The sequence below is a fragment of the Ochotona princeps genome, chromosome 3 (genome assembly GCF_030435755.1).
Source record: "Ochotona princeps isolate mOchPri1 chromosome 3, mOchPri1.hap1, whole genome shotgun sequence".
Lineage (NCBI taxonomy): Eukaryota > Metazoa > Chordata > Mammalia > Lagomorpha > Ochotonidae > Ochotona > Ochotona princeps.
Window position 1 is genome coordinate 116111830 of NC_080834.1, and position 17776 is coordinate 116129605.

The 17776-nt window shown below is 41.7% G+C and overlaps 1 protein-coding gene across 2 annotated transcripts in view; it reads right to left on the minus strand.

Moving 5' to 3' along the window:
* Nucleotides 1-9914: 9914 nt before the first annotated feature.
* Nucleotides 9915-17776, minus strand: part of SEC62 (SEC62 homolog, preprotein translocation factor) — a 35041-nt gene continuing 27179 nt past the window's right edge. For both annotated transcript variants that reach the window (XM_004591310.3, XM_058661129.1), the window contains exons 7-8: nt 17267-17386; nt 9915-11487 (exon numbers count right to left, since the gene is read on the minus strand). In XM_004591310.3, the coding sequence (XP_004591367.1) occupies nt 11021-11487; nt 17267-17386 (587 nt within the window). In that variant the 3' untranslated portion in view covers nt 9915-11020. The remainder of the gene's footprint in view (nt 11488-17266; nt 17387-17776) is intronic.

A 17776-nucleotide genomic window follows, 5' to 3' on the forward strand; every position in this document is an offset into this window, starting at 1 on the left:
CCATGTGCACGTGGTGAGCTGTTCCCGGGCCTGCCTGAGTTCCGGGGGCTGCTCCCTTCAGGGTGAGTACACCGAGGGGGAAGTCTCCATGACTGGGCAGGCCCAGGGCCCAGGGCCACCCTCATTGGGCAGTGAATGGGATTAGGGAGGGGCGCGACCTTGGGCCTGGGGGTTTAAGCTTCCAGCAGCCTCCGAGCTGCTGGTGGGTCTCAGGACTGGGCATCTCAAGCCTGAATCCCAGATGCCAGCCACCACGTGCACATGGTGAGCTGTTCCTGGGCCTGCCTGGGCCCTGGGGGCTGCTCCCTTCAGGGTGACTACACCGAGAGGGAAGTCTCCATGACTGGGCAGGCCCAGGGCCCACCCACCACCCTCATTGAGCAGTGAATGGGATCAGGGAGGTGCATGACCTTGGGCCTGGGGGTTTAAACTTCCAGCAGCCTCCCAGCTGCTGATGGGTCTCAGGACAGGGCATCTCAAGCCTGGATCCCAGACGTGGTGTGCTGTTCCCTGGCAGCCAGTACGCCATTTGCTGCCAGGCTCCACCTGCTGGCTGCCTGGCTGGGACCTCTGGGGTTTTGGTTTTTTTAATTGCTGCTTAGGTAGCTCCAGGTTGAACCCACTGTGCTTCTGGGATGTGAATCAATCGTAAAGATTCCCAATGACAGTAACTCTTCCTCTGAAGAACTTGTAATTACTTGACAATGCTGAGCACCCAACATCAGTCCATGCAAAAGCGAAGGCTCGGGGCTTGTCCAGCAGAATCATATCCTGTTACCGGACATGATGATGGATCAGCAGAGAGGTCACATTATGCAGGGCCATTACATTAACTAGCATTCGAGAACCATATCTGGGGGTGGATTGTGTGGGGGACGTGTGGGCCAAACCCTGTAGAAATTCTAGCCCCACTGCTTAGCTCAAGAATTGAGGTGGTGATGGACTAAGCTAGGTGTGACCAAGGAGCCTGCCATCAATCACAGGTAAAGGAACTCGCAACAGTCTGGACTGGTCAAGGCAGTAGTACCCACCTGTGCATCCTGAATAGGGTGTGAGGTGGGCTGGGCTACAACGTTCACCAGCCAAATGGAAGGCCAGACTGAGCCAGGCACTGGCCTACAACCCAATGGCATGTATGAGAACTGGGTGTGGGAGTGGATCAAGTGGAGGAACTTGGGAAACTCCCCTGGCGAGTCATAGCTCCCGCTGGTGAACATGTGGTCCAGACCTCCTGGGGGTCAAACAAGCTGGGCATAGTAGCTTCCAACAGCTGGCTAATGTGGGAATTGGTAATGGAACAGGGTGTACCAGGCAGGACTGAGCGAACCTTAGCCCACAAACAAAACTAGAAACCCAGGACGAAGCACAGGTCATGCCAAGCTAGGCTCTTGCACCTACTGGTCTGCATGAGTCAGGGACACTAAGCCACAGTGTCTAAGGCAGAGGCTGGGACAGGTGAGGGGCTGAGCCAAGCTGAGTCAGAGCAGCCACTGGCATCTGTGTGATCTATGGCTGGGAACAGGTCTGGTTGGGGAGCTAAGGGGACAACCCTAGTTGGGTTGGGGTTCCCAGCAAGGGGCACGTGGGCTGGAAATGGGGGCTGCGTTCTGATCAGGAAACAGTTGTAGTCTCCCTTGGCACAAGTGTGGACTGGGATTGGATGCACCGAGCCAGGTCAGACTCCAACACCGTCTGGTGTCCTGGAGGACCAGGGTAGATGTGGGACAGACTAGGCTAGGTCTAAACCTCTACTGAGCCATGTGTGAGCCATATGTGGGTATGGACGAGCCGTGGCTGGGCTGAAACATCCAACAGCAAGGACCAGTTTGGGTTGAAGGCCAGTCAGGAAAAGCCACTGTTGCTGCTAGGACAGGAGGTGAAGTGAGTAGGGCTGACTCATGGTCCCCCTGGCATGCACAAAATCTGGCACTGGGAGAGGTTCTGATGGAGGAGCCTGGGCAACTCCTGTGGCAGGACACAGAACCCGCAGGTAAGTGCAAGAAACAGCCCAGAACAGGCCATGGAAAGTTTCCCACTGGTATACATTTGGCATGGGTCGGGAGCAGACCAGGCTGAATCAGTTCTCATCATCCACTGGCAAATCTAAGCACCAGAACAGAATGTGGGTTGAGCCAGGTTCTGTCGCGGCAAAAAACAGTGCACAATACAGAATGCCAAGGTGTACCAGATGTGACTGCACTGCCCAACCAGCTCGCGTGAGAACCAGGAAGGAAGCAGGTGGCAGAGCCCGCAGGGGGAATAAGGGGTGATTCCCTTGCTGGATGGCTATTCCCACTGGAGAGCATGAGCTGGGATGTGGGCAGACCAGACTAGGCAGGACTACAACACCTGTGGGCCTCATGTGGACTAGATCAGGGAAAAGCCAGGCTGGGCTGATTGTTCCTACTGGTGCAAACAAAATTAGAGTGGGTGAGGGTTGTTTGTGTGGGCTTAGCCACGGCATCAGCTGGCAGAAGCTGGCACGGGGGTCTAATTCTGTGTAGTTAAACCACAGAACTATCTGGGGAGTGCATAATCCGGGAATGAGAGAGACCTGGGAGGGAAATAGTGGGCTCCTCCTCCCTCTTGGGTTACCACTCCCACGGGAGGGCACAAAAACTAGGACAGGGGCTGGGGTGGCTGGACAGATACCCAACAGCATGTGTGTGAGTTGCATAGTGGAGCTGGTTCGTTGGAACTAAGCTTTAATACCCATCGACATGTATGAGAGCCAAATGGGATGTGGGACAGACTGGACTAGTCTTCCACACATACTGGCAAACCAGGGTAGGGGGCGGGCCTGGTGGGAGTTATTGTGGGTCACTCCGACTAGGCTGCAGCTCTCACTGGTTTATGCGAGGGCTGAGTATGTGCTGGGCAGAACCAGGCTGGACTGCAACACCCATTGGTTCATGTGGAAGTCGGGACTGAAAACAGAACCAACCCAGCAATTGCAACCACCAGCTGATTGGGGCAATGGACTGTGCCGGGCCCTGTACTTGCCAGTACATACAAGAATCTGGTCTGACAACACCTCAGACAAAGTTTCTTTGGGGATCTCTCCAATCGAAATGCCAGACTCAGAACCCTAACCAAGAAAAGACAGAAGACAGAACAGGTCATTCAACCATCTCAGCTATATGTTGGCAGCTAAATACTGGGTAAATGGAGACTATGATGGACTATGTCAATCAGTGGATTCTTCAACGACCTCATTGTGCTTGGAGTGGCGAGACTGGCAGCGATTCATAACTAGTGAACTATCAAAACCACTTGAGCAAGAACCTTGGAGCATGCCCTACATCCGGGACCTGGGGTGGGTGGGAAACTGGGTGGGCCTTCTCCCTTAATATTCCCTTTTAAGCATGAAAGAAACAATATGGAAATAATAGTCTTACCCACTTTCCTATAGCCCTTGAACCTTTTTAGCCTAGTTAACTATGTAAAATTGTCAAAAATATAATAAAAAAAGAAAAAAACCGAAACGAACAACAAGAAAAAGAAACACTGGTGGATCTGGTATAGTTAGGTTAGGGAATCTTCATCCATAGTCTGTGGACTTTTAAGGAAATTAAGGATATAATTCAGAGGATATAGGATAGATGGGGAGAAAAGTATTCGCATTAGACCACAACTGAAATTTAGTATTTTCTTCAATTCTAAGTGAAGACAATTCACTTACAGTCACTTTGTCAATAGGAAAAACCAGGTATTTTCATATCACTTTCCTGTGGCTACAGGTCCTAACACATTATTTTCAGCCTCTCAATGACACAACACATAGATCACCGAGACCTGGCTATGAGGTACACACACACTCACTGCATCACACACCAACATATATTAATATCTTACATTTCAATAAAGTTGATTTCCCCTGTAATCTGATGCATTTTATTGTCTGTACATAAAATTATCCAGGGGAAGGGTCTAGGATCATGAGGTGATCTAAATGGTCACTTAAAATGAGTCCAAGGTGTGGTGATATGAGTGCAGAGAAACTTAACCCATCCTGTCCTCCTTCTCAAAGCCATTGTCCCTGTTAGAGGTCATTAGCCTTCCAGACAATCCTAGAATTAAGAGCTTAGAAATGAAGTCCTCTTTCATGTCAGAATTTTGTTTGGATGGAAAAAACCATGCAATTGAAGTCCCAAAAGGTATCTGAGTATGCTGGAAAAAAAAAGTGTACATTTGGACTCTATCAAAAACTCCCAAATTGCTGCTGGCATGGTGGCATAGCACATTATTCTTTCACCTGTGGACTGGCAACCCAGAGGTGCTAGTTTGAATCCTGGATTCTCTACTTCCAACCTTGCTCCCTGCTTATGGCCTGAGAAAGCAGAGGAGGATGGCCCAAAACCTTGGGTCTTTGCACCCACGTGGTTGACCCAGAGGAAGCTCCTGGCTCCTGTTTTTGGACCAGCTCTGGCTATCATGGGTGTGTTGCAGCAGATGGAAGATCTTTCTCCCATCTCCCTCTGTAACTCTTTCAAGTAAAATAAAAATGAATATATTTTTAAAAAGATTTATTTTTATCGGAAAGTCAGATTTACACAGAGGAGAGACAGAAAGATCTTCGATCCGCTGGTTCACTCTCCAAGTGGCCACAATGGCCAGAGTTGAGCCAATCTAAAGCCAGGAGCTTCCTCTGGGTCTCCCACACAGGTGCAGGGTCCCAAGGCTTTGGGCCATCCTCGACTTCTTTCCCAGGCCACAAGCAGGGAGCTGGATAGGAAGTGGAGCAGTCGAGATATAAACTGGTGCGCATACGGGATCCTGGTGCATGCAAGGCAAGAATTTAGCCACTAGGCTACTGTGCCAGGCCCAAAATGAATCTTAAGATAAACAAGCAAACAACAACTTCCAGCTTTGAACACTTACAGACATTGCTTTAAAGGCTTGCCAAAGAAGGCAAATTCATTTCCTTGCACAGTTGTTTGTATAGATATCCCCTAGAAAATGGTTTTATTTTTCTTAGGTCATGCCCTGTAAATAGAGTGGGCTCCTTTTTCATGTTTGGCAACAAGGATCTGATACAGAGGTAAACTTCAGAATTCTCATTTCCCAAGAACTTCTTATTGACCTTAGTTTCAACAGGAAACAGATGGTTCTTAAATGACAATACTTTAAGAGATAGAGTACTGGGTGTGGAGGCAACCTGTGTACGGAGCACAATAGTCTTGGCAACACTGGGCTAGCACAGAACGGATGCTATCCTAGGTCAGAGGGGAGAGTGCAGAACGCGGCAGCTCTGAAGGGGTGGAAGTTTGGAAGAAGTGGTGACCTTTCAGGAGGAGTTTAGTTCCGCTGAGGCAAGAGCCTCGGCTGACCCTCTGAGCATCCTCAGGTCTCTAAACAAGACTAATCATGGCCAAACCCACCCAAATGCCTGGAGGAACAGGAGCTCATTGCTGTGGTCCATGCTGGTTGGCTTGGTGGGGCAGAAAGTTAAGTGTAGCTGGAAGAGTAAACAAGATTTGCACATTGACAAATCCTTGCCCTAGCACTTGTCACAATATTTGACATTCCAAGAGGCCCGAACTGTATGTTTTATCCATGGCTGTGACTAATAAAACTGTGGTACATAACAAAGTGCTCAGTATTACTGAAATAATGAACAGAGATATGAAGACTGCTGATTCAGGTTAAAAGCAACTCATCTATCATATAACAATTAGGAAATATTTGCTTTTACACAGTAGATATTTAAAATATTGCTCAAATAATACAGTATGATTTAGAAATCAATTTTGTTCTATAGATAAGGTAGGTAAATGCTATAGCTTCATAATATTGCAAAGTAGGGTTGACCTTCATGGTTTATGGATTCCATTTTTTTTATGTATGATTTGTTCTAAAATCTTTGTAGTTACTGGCAAAGCAGCAAAAAATACTGACATACAATTAAGCCTGGCATTGCCTTCTTGTTCAAACTCTCATACGTGGTTTTTTTGCTTTATTTAATTCCATGGTTTTTGCATTTTTATATTTTGTATTTTTTGCTTGCTTTTTAAAATAAAGATTTATTTATTTAAATTTGAAAGGCAGAGTTAGAGAGGAGAGAGAAAGAGATTGATTTTCCAGTTATCACTGGTTCGCTCTCCAAATGGCCAATATAGCCAGGACTGGGGTAGTCCCAAGCCAGGAGCCAGGGGCCTCTTTCAGGTCTCCCATGCAGGCAGTCTCTTGGCCTTGGGCCATCCTCCACTGCTTTCCCAGACCACAGGCAGGGAGCTGGACTGGAAATGGAGAAGCTGGGGCTGGAAGTGGTAACCATATGGAATGCTGATGCTAAACATGGAGGATTATCCTGTTGTGCCACTGTACCAGCCCCACTGTTTATTCTTTTAAAAATACTTATTTGGGGGGCTGGCATTGTGGCCTAGCCTGTGAAGGAACCACTTGGGATATAGCAATCCATACAGATGCCAGTTCCTGTCCTAGCTGTTCCACTTCTGATCCAGTTCCCTGCCAATGGCCTGGAAAAAGCAGCAGATGGCTCAAGTGTTAGAGCCCTGACACCCACATGGGAGAACAAGATGAAGCTCTAGGCTCCTGGCTTCAGTCTGGCAGAGAACTAGCTGTTGTAGCCCCTTGGTGAAAAGAAGACCTCTTTCTCTCAGAAACCAAGTCTTCAAATAAGAAAATACATTTTTTAAAAATTTACTTTTCATTTCATTTGAGAGACAGAGATAGATGTCCACCTTTCATTTGTTCAATCCTCAAATGCCTACCAGAGCTGGGCCAGGAGCATAGGGCTCCATCTGGATCTTTTGTGTGGTGGTAGTGACACAAGTATTTGGGCCACCATTGGTTGCCTTTTAGGGTGCAGAGCAGCAGGAAAGCATGGTAGCCAGGACTCGGCCGGGCCCTCCAACATGGAATGTGGGCTTCCTAAGCAGCAACATACCTGCTGCACAAACTTGCACCTTTGATGTCACTGTTTCAAATGGCCTTCAATGGTGCTGGTATTGTGGTGTAGCAGGCAAAACCACTACCTATGATGCCTGCATCCTATATAGGCGCTGGGTTATGTCCTGGCTGCCCTACTCCCAATCTTGCTCTCTGAAGATGTTCCTGGGGAAAGTAGTGGAAGATGGCCCAAGTGCTTTGGCCCCTGCGGCCATGTGGAAGACCTAGATGAAGCTCCAGGCTCTTGGGATTAGCTTAGCTTGGCCCCAGGTGTCGTAGCCATTTGGGGAGTGAACCAGAAGATGGACAATATCATTCAATTCCTTTTTCTGTAACTGTTTATATCTAAAACATTCACACACATTTAAGATAAAAAGGCTCCCAAATGTAACGCTGAGGTGCTAACTAGTGTTCTTCAGTGTAGAAAGGCTGTGAAGTCCTGGCAGATAAAACATTCTAAATAAGCTCCTTTCAGGCATAAGCGATGATGCCACTGGTCATAAGGTCCCACTGTTCCTGATATAAACCCAGGAAGAAGGGAAAAGATCAAAAGTCATTGCTGCTGCATTTCTGTGATATATATATACATTGTATATATATATACACACACGTAATTTATTACTTTTTACACATTTACTTTTTAATTGCATTCGACTAAATCTAAATTATTTCACCTGGTATTGCATAGACAGCCCCACAGCTTAAAAATGAAAGAATTCAGAGGGAAGGAAAAGGAAAGCACCCTATTTAATGACTATAGTCAGCCACACGTTATTCTTACCATCTGAACTTAGCCTCTGATGAACTCATTCCTGCTAAGACCGATTTGTTATTACACACACAGTATCACCACAAATCTGAAGCTCTTAAAAAAATCACCATTTTATTGACGGCTGTAAACAGCTTGCTAGGCTCTGCCAAAGTAGTTAATGAGAATTAACAAAGCTGTCTATTCTTAGGATTGTAATAAAGGCAGTCTGGATTTTCGTATTCATTTAAATTATGGGACTACAGAGTAAAAGTCACTTACACTCACTCTCAAATCTTAATAAGGATAATTCCTCCCTACAGCTAATGAACTATTTTTGAAAAACTGTACCAACATCCTGTGCATAAACCAGGAACGTGACTTTCTTGGCTACTATACTTCAAATGTCTTTAAGACTAGATACAGTATATGTGTAATGAAGAAACAGGACAAAATTTGAGTGCCTGAATATTATCACATTTGAGGTGGTTAACAGTCATTATTTCTTGAATATACATCTGGCACCATTTTCATACATGAAAATACATATTAATGTTTCTGGTGATTAAGAAGCTTAGGAGCTTTCATTACACACATCCTGTAGAAATAAAAAAAGTAGAACTCTTGCAAATGTGACAGGAAAATACTCAGGCACTAAAATCAATGAATATTTGCTCAGAACTCTTAAAATGATTAGTTTTGATGGAGTTTAACATCAGTCACATTTTTGTTCACTTAAAGGGACTACTATAAAGCATCAATTAAATTATGTTTAATAAAATGTATTAATATTCAGAAAATGTATTATTTTTCAAAGTTAGGAAAACTTAACATCATTGGTCAAACATGTAGATGGTAGATGGGAAATAGCCTAAATAATAATAAAGATCTAAAAACCAGATTGAGGCTCTACCAACTCCAATGAGAATGCCTTACATACAGAAATCTACTAACAACAATCACTGGCAAGGATGTGAAGTAAAAGGAACTGTACTCCATTGATGGTGAGTATAGACTACTGCATCCACTATGGAAGTTAGTATGGGGAGTGCTCAGACAACTGAAAAATGATCTACTATGTGACCCAGCTATCTTACTCCTGGGAATATGTTAAAAAAAAATGCAATCTGCATATGAGAAAGCAACCTGCATCGCTATATTTATAGTAGCACAATCCACAAAAGTGAAGACATGGAATGAATCCAGATGCCCATCGAAAGGAATGGATAAAGAAATCATGGTATATCTACTCCATGGAATACTACACAGCCATTAAAACAATGAAATCATACAAAGTGGTCCCAATTGACCAGTCTCCAAAGGACAAATACCATATATTCTGATATAAGGAAACCTCCACCAAAATCTAAACTGTAGATACAGTAAATAACTATCTACACATATTCTAATAGATGAACTGTATAATGGAGACTAGCATATTGGGAAGTAAATACATGTTGTAGCATGCATTTCTACTCCCGAATAAGAGCAATCCCAATGAAGCTGTTAAATATACCTTGACAATAGGATACTAGATTTTCTACCAGAGTCTATATCAACAATGCCATGACACACTTAAACAGCAGAATGTTGGACTTGAGAATGTTGCTTGAAGGCCTATACTATTATAATGGGGGGACTATGATAGTGGAGGAAGAGAATGGGAAGGGACAAGAGGAGGGGGAGGGGAGAACTCCTACAACTACAAAACTGTATCATGGACAATAAAATAAAGATCTAGGGGCTGGCGCAGTGGTACAGCAAATTAATCCTCCATCTTGTAGTGCCAGCATACCATATGGGTGTGTTGTGGCTGCTCCTTCTGTGCTTGGGAAGGCAGTGGAGCATGGTCCAAGTTCTTGGGCCTCTGCACCCATTTGGGAAACTGAAAGAAGCTCTTGGCTCCTGGCTTTGGACCAGCTCAGTTCCAGCAGTTACGGTCACTTAGGGAGTGAAACTCTGTATAAAAGAATTTCTCTTTCTCTGCAAAAAATCTGCCTTTCAAAAAAAAAAAAAAAATACATCTTAAAAAAGCAAAAGACTCATCATCCCAACTATAAAGGAAATGTTCTCACTATGCCTGAAGACAAATAACTTTATATTCATTATCCATTTTTGAGTAAAACTTTAATTTCAAGGAAATTATAAGTAACAAGATTTTTTGCTTATAAGTAAAAAGAATTTTTCTAAGACTTCTAAGATGAGACATAAAATCAAACTGCAAAATTGTATTAAAGCAATTAGAGTCCAGTGGTTCTCTTATAGGTTTTCTTTTATATTCTTTATTTTAAATTGATAGTTTAGAACAGTAAATTATCTTTCACAGCAGTGCCTTCTGGTCTGATAATACAGTACCTCATTTCTGAATGTAGAGATTCAAAATAAGTCAAAAGAACATTAAGGCGTACACACAGCTACTTTAAGTCTGCTCTTGTTTAATAAGGATCAGTTTTTACTCAAATACATGGAATGTTGGCACAAAACTGAAGCTGCTGTAGAAAGATCACAAACGTTCTGTGGGTTACTGAAACTTCCATTTTTCTAAAAACATACTCTTACATGGACTTAATTTTACAAATTTAAGTGTTGAAAAATGCCTAAATAATAAGAATTAAAATAAAATGCTTGTTTTCTTTGTAAATTATGTACAGAATACATTTCATGTCACGACACAGAGATGGGGAAGGAAGAAGAGCCAACACCTTCCAACAATGCTGGTCGTGACTTCTGTTGGAGATGACCACCTTCCTCTGAATCAGATGTACAAATCAGTTTGGATTTCCTACGTTGGAGGAGAATCTGTAGCTAACTAAAAGTGCTGTTGTGTTGTTACTAGTTGGCTTGTTTGCACAGAATGCTTTTGAACCCTGCTAACTCAGAATCATAAGATGAAATTTCCTGGTGTAATTTTATAACAGAAAAATTAACTATCAAGAACAATGAGTTTAAGTGTTTCATCCCCCAAAGAACTGTGAAATGGCGGCATAACTATGCAAAATCTGAAATGCTGGAGTTTCTTTATTCTTTTTAATGTTATTTTGATTAGTCTAACAGTAAAAAGCCATATAACTATCAAAAAATGCCCTTAATCTAAACGTCATTATGTAAAGTACATCTCTGATAACTATCAAAATGAATGAGATCTACTTACTGTATAATTATCAAATGGATAAACTTATTAATGGCTTTAAACTGTACCAAAATTCTATAAAACGAAGGACTGAATATAATTGCTTAAATGTCACATACATTTTAGAAATGGATTTAAAGAATGCTACAAATGCCATGTGTACATTATAATGATTAGCCAACATAGAAAATCCAACTTCTTGCACTTCTTCAGTCCCCTAATTAGTCAGATTATGATTTTTCACGTGAAGATTTAGGTATTTCATCATTGTCTTCTTCCTCCTCTTCTTCACAATCTCCATCTGTTTGCTGTTCCAGTTCCTCTTTTGTGATCATTTCAAAATCATTCCCATTTCCACTACTGTGTTGGGACCGGTCATCCTCCCTCCTGTCACTGTCTGTGTCCGAGTGCCGCTCTCCAGCTGAGCCTTCTGTTCCATGATGGCCTGCTCCTACTTTTCCTTCCTCCTCTTCTTTTTTCTCACTGTCTGACTTTTCCTCGCTGTCAGACTTCTGCTGTTTTTTCGTTTCAGATTTCTCGTCTCTTTTCAAGTCTGCTTTTGGTCCTTTATACTCATGTGTGTACAGAGGCCTGAAGGAGTCGATGAAGCCCACGTCCGCAGTCAGATTGGGCAAGAACCAGAAGTGGTGCCTTCCTCCAGTTATGAGCCAGATGATGAGAAACAGAATGCAACGAGCTGCGGGGAGAAACAATTCTCTAATTGAGTTATTTCTAGGACTGGTTCAGACAGCACGGATATCTATTAATGAGAAGCTGAAAAAACATTTAATTTCACAGACATTAAACATGAATATCTAAGTCTTGGTTACTTTAGCAGCTAGCATGGAATTTTCAGAGCAGAATACACAAAATTTTGAGGTCTCAGTGACATATGCCACTCAAAAAAACTGCTATTATTTCTTCATAGAAGTGCTACTTCATGGATATACACTTATGACTTAGTACTTTGCAACGCTGTATGTCAATAAACCTAGCAGTGATTTTGAAATTCAAATACTCATAAGATCATAGTGTAAGAAATTTAAAAAAAAAGGTAAGTAATGGATAAAGGATAATCTCTTGAGTAAAGCCTTTAAACAGGAAACCGGGCTGTATCAAGACTCATGAAAGCCTAGGTACTTCTGCCTTTGCAGGGCACTTACTCCATATGAAATATTCAAAATTCTATTTCTGTATGTTAATGATTATACTGATACTGATGCAAATGTAATATTGGACAGGTTTACAATCATAAACACACATATATAGATTACTTCTGATTTTAGAAGAAATGAAAATGAAAATTTTTTTTGTGGGCCCCTCTATGTATCAAGTGCCTACTCAGCATGGATGAAGAGTCCTAGAATTAATACATTTTCTAATGATTTTAATTTTATTGATTAGGTAGATCACATAAAGTTTCTAAGCTACTCTTTCAGAACACTATGGGACAAAAATGTGGGAGAACAGAAATTGGTTTTAAAATTTGTAATAATAAATTACCACAAACCCCAATGACTCATATAATTACTCATTAATTAACCTATTAGGTACAGCACAGTAGTCAGATTTGCAAACAGGAGGGACAGAGAGATATCTTCCATCTGCTGGTTCACTCCCCAAATGGCCACAATGACCAGAGCTGAGCCAATCCAAAATCAGGAGCCAGAAGCCTCCTCTAGTCCTCCCGTGGGGTGCAGGAACCCAAGGACTTGAGACATCCTCCACCTCTTTCCCAAGTCATTAAGAACGGAGCTGGATCAGAAGTGGAGCTGCTGGTCATGAACTAGCACCCACATGACAAACCAGCACAGCAAGTGGAAGATTAGCTGGCTAAGCTGCTAGGGAGGGCCATGATTTTTCTTTTTTCTTAGAGGTCATAATGATTATGTGAATTCCAGGTGTTTTGTTAAATCCTGTATTTTGTTTTCTTTAACAAGCAATTGCTTTTTATATACAAAGTCTGTTTCTTCCAATATTTTGCTTCAGATAAATAAGAGGAAATAGTAATAGCTGCACTGATATTTATAAAGTAGTATTTGTACACAAATTACCTATTTATAAGGCAGAATTTTAATTTTTATAATCTACAATATTATAAAAGACTAATTTATGTTAAAATCTGATATAAACAAAAGGTTAAAAATGAGGATACCTCAAAAACCCCATGGCAAAATGGAATTAAAAGGTAAGTTTATCTTGGTGCAAAAAATATTTAAAATCCATGCGTAAGAGGATTCTTCAAGAATTTTACTTTATAAATTAACTTTATGAATATCAAGGCAGTTTATGAACTTGCTGAACTTTATAAATTGCATGGATTTTAAAAAGTTCTTGTAACAAAAACTTGCTTTTAAATTCCATTTTGTTAGGAACATTTTCAAGTATACTTTATATATCTAAAAATATGATTTAAGAATAAATTACAGGAGTCAGTTATATTAAGCTGGCATCCCATACTGGAGTGCCAGTTCCAGTCCTAGCTACACTGATTATGATCCAGCTTCCTGTTAATGTGCCTGGAAAGGTACCAGAAGATGGCTCAAGTTACTGGGTTCCTGTCACCCACATGGGAGGATGGAATTCTTGGCTCCTGGCTTTGGCTAAGTCCAGCCCGGGCTGTTGAGGACATTTTGGGGAGCGAACCAGTGAATGCAAGCTCCATCTTTCTGTTTCCCTCTGTCACTTTGCTTTTCGAATAAATAAATATTAAAAGAATATTTCATTAATCGTAAAAAATAATGAATAAGAGACTACATACTTTGTTCTACAAATACAATTACACTACTACAGTAACTTTCACAAGGATGTAAAAAACGGCTCATAATATAAAATCTTGTCATATCCAAGAGAAAGCAATAGGGAAATGAAACAAATACTTCTAAAACCTAATTTCTTACCCCACATAAACGGAGCATAGCAAGATTCTACCATGTTTTATAGCTTTCTTGCTATAGTATCAGATTACCATGGACAAAAGAAAGAATCAGAAAAATGGATACGGGCAATTATTTTGTTTGTATACTAAAAATGACACATTTAAAAACTGCCCAAAGTGCTACTTTACTTGGTTTATTTATTTAAAGGTTTATTTATTTATTTGAAGCAATAGTGAGAAAGAGAGACAGACTGAGAGAGAGAGATCTTCTATCTCTTGGCTTACTCCCTAGGTGGCCTGAATGACCAGGGTTAGCCCAGACAGGAGCGGGAAGCAGGAGCTGGGAGCCAGGAGCTTCTTCCATGCCTGAATGTGAATACAGGGTCTCATGGAGTTGGGCAATCTTATACTGCTGTTTCTAGACCTTAGACCAAGGAGTTGGAATGGAGCTGGAGCAGCTAGGACTCAAATCAGTGCCAATATAGGATGCGGGTATTAGAAGCAGAAGCTTAACTCACTATGCCAAAATGCTGGCCTCTGAAAAGTGAAAATGGTGGTATTAACAATGCACAATAAGAGGAATGACAAATGTAATTTTATTAGTATCTAATATTTTATACGATAATATAAATATCCAGTTTGTAAGAGCTGTAGGTCAAAACTGTCTGAAAGTATATTTTAAATTTCATTTCTAATAGAATTAAGACAAATGTTGGTTTGTTTTCTATTTTAATTCACCAGATTATGTGCTCCATATGCATATTTAAATCCATAACATGGGAAGTAGCTTAGTGGCTTAAGTCCTCGCATGTGCCAGGATCCCATATGGGCACTGGTTCACATCCTGGCTGCTCCACTTCCCATCCAGCTCCTTGCTTGAGGCCGGGGAAAGCAGTTGAGGACGGCCCAAAGCCTTGGGACCTGCACCCGTGCGGGAGATGCAGAGGCTCCTGGCTTCGGATCGGCTCTGCCCCAGCTGTTGCGGTCATTTGGGGAGTGAACCAGTGACAGAAGATCTTTTTCACTGTCTTTCCTGCTCTCTGCAAATCTGCCTTTCCAATAAAATAAATACACTTTAAATCTATAACATTTGAAAAAATATTTAAAAAATACTTAAGAAATATTTTCAAGAGTAAAATATAAATCATTCAATGGAACTAACTACTACTTCTAAATTTCAGGGATTTGAGAGTCAGTCATAAGGCATACATTTTCTTATATCAAATGTCAAATCAAAATGTATGGCTTTTTTCTTTATTGATGCAGGTATTACACAAGTTACCAGCTTAACAGGCATAGATTTTATTTCCTGTCTTACAAATATGATACTACACGCTGGAGAAGTTCTTATCTCCATGTGCCTAAACTGGAGATGGAGAAAACTGGAGATGTAGTAGAAAAGGCTTTCCTCAGAGTCTGAGATCACTCAGACAGAGGAGGCCCATCAACAGGGTAGATTGAAGGACTGCTCAATGAGCCCCTGTGTCCATGACGGCAGCACTGACCCAGAATTCTCTGATGGCCGGTGGGGCTGTAGCAGTAATGCTTTATAAACATAAGGCATATATATGTTTCACAGACTATACACACAATTCAAGTAATCTTGGTCAAATTATGCTATGTAACAGGTGTTAGGTTAAAAAGGTTTGCATTGTTCATATCTTTATGAAGCAGTGTTCCTATGTCTTGCTGAAAGACCGATTTGTCATTTGGTGACGATAATCAGAACCTCATACCACATAGTGACATAAGCTCCCTTTTGCACATGATGAAAGGATGTTCATGTCCTTTGTCACTTAATATTCAAGTTCTCCTATTAACTGGTATGAGTAGTTGGGTATTTTAATCTTTTCTCTGACCTGTTTGTCACTCATTTTTTATTTTGCAAAGCTGCTTGCAGCTCCAGAATCCCATATGGACACCAGCTGGTGTCCCGGCTACTCCACGTCCAATCCAGTTCCTTGCGTATGACCTGTGAAGGCAGTGGAGGATGGCCCACGTCCTCGGGACCCTGTGCCCACATGAGAGACCTAGAAGAAGCTCCAGGCTTTGGATCAGATCAGCTCTGGCCTTTGCTGCCATTTGAAAGGGTACCAGTGGATGGAAAATCTCTCCTTCACTCCATAAAATCTGCCTTTCAAATAAAAGTAAACAAGCCTTTAAATTTCCTTTTTAAGATTTATTTATTTATTCAATTATTTATCTGAAAGAGTTAGGGAGAACAGAGAAACAGAGAGAGATTTTATCCATCTACTTGTTCACTCTCCAAATAGTTACAAAGGCCAGAGCTGGGCTAGTCTGAAGCCAGTAGCTTCCTCAGGGTTTCCATGTGGATATAGGGGTCCAAGCCCTTGAGCCATCATCTACTGCCTTCCCAAGTGTGTCAGCAGGGAGCTGGATTGGAAGGGGAACAACGGGGACACAAACTGATACCTACACGGGGTGCTCGAGTTCCAGGTGGCAGATTAACTCACTACACCATGACACAAATCCCAATTTTTAAAATTCTTATGTGATCCAAACCTATTTGTTCTTTCAATTACACTTATAACTCTGAAACTCAAATCATCTAAAACTGCAAAAAAATAAACAAACAAAAACCCCAATTCAATATTGTTTTTCCAAAAGTATCAGTTAAACAGTCTAATTTATTTTGGCATCTCAGTGAAAATTACTTTTTTTCCCAAATGATAAGCCAATTGCTTGGAATCATCTGTTGAATACAGGCACACAATTTAGTTTTTAATAGTTGTTTTATTTGCATTAAGCAAACCATCAAAATGCTTTCCAGGAAATAATACATTTAATTAATGATGGTCACTGTAAAGATATTAAATTCCTTGTGTAGCTATTTTTTTTTTATTCATTGATTACATTGTATTATGTGATATAGTTTCATAGGTACTGGGATTCTTCCCACCCCTCCCCACACACTCCCCCCATGGTGGATTCCTCCACCTTGTTGCATAACCGCAGTTCAAGTTCAGTTGAGATTCCCTCTTTGCAAGTATATACTAAACATAGAGTCCAGCATCTTATAGTCCAGTCAAGTTCCTCAGCTTCTTGGGGAGACTCTGTCTGATCCAAGGGTAGAACCAGCAGAGTATCATCCCGATCAATTAAAAGCTCCAACATACCATCAGCTACAATTAACTTCGTTGTGGAATTAATTGATATAGTAATTGTGTAGCCAATTTTAAAGCATATCTGTGTTCAGATATAAAATAAGTGTTTCAAAATCATTTAGAGAATAAATCTCAAATATCTTTATAAAAAATGACAGATTAGCCTGGCAAGAGATACTAACCAGTCTGATTTAGTCATTCTGTTTTGCTACACATTACCAAAAACAATTACAGCTCGTCAAGAAAGGTAATAGTTATAATAAAAATGAACTTAAAAAAAAAAGATACATTAATTCCTCCCTTCAGACTGGACCAATCTAACCTTGTCAAGTCAATATTGGGATCTGACCCAGAAAGTACAATACTTCTTGATCTACCTACATTGTTCTGCTACAAAGTTTACTGACGTTCCAGATTGTACTTGAGGGCTCAATACCTACCTTACTGAGGCCAGTTTTACCAACAGTACTTACCAACAGCCAGGAGAAGAATGCTGGCTACAAAACAGCCTGCGCCCACACTGAGGTAATAAACACCCACTCTCATCTCTGCTGGCCAAAGAGGAAAAAGCGTGGCCGCTATTACTGCAATCACTAAAACAAGAAGCAAGAGTTACGTTAATACTTTTTAAGACTAGAAATCCTAATGACTTAGTTGTGGTAACAGCAAACATTCTGAGAAGGAGACAGAAAATGAAAAATACTGCTGTTTTCTAAGATAAAAAGGTCAATCACGGGGGCCCAGCGCAGTGGCCTAGCGGCTAAAGTCCTCGCCTTGAACGCACCAGGATCCCATATGGGCGCTGGTTCTGATTCTGGCAGCTCTGCTTCCCATCCAGCTCCCTGCTTGTGGCCTGGGAGAGCAGTCGAGGACGGCCCAAAGCTTTGGGACCCTGCACCTGCATGGGAAGAGTTCCTGCACCCGGAAGAGCTCCTGGCTCCTGGCTTTGGATCGGCACAGCACCGGCCCGTTGCGCTCACTTG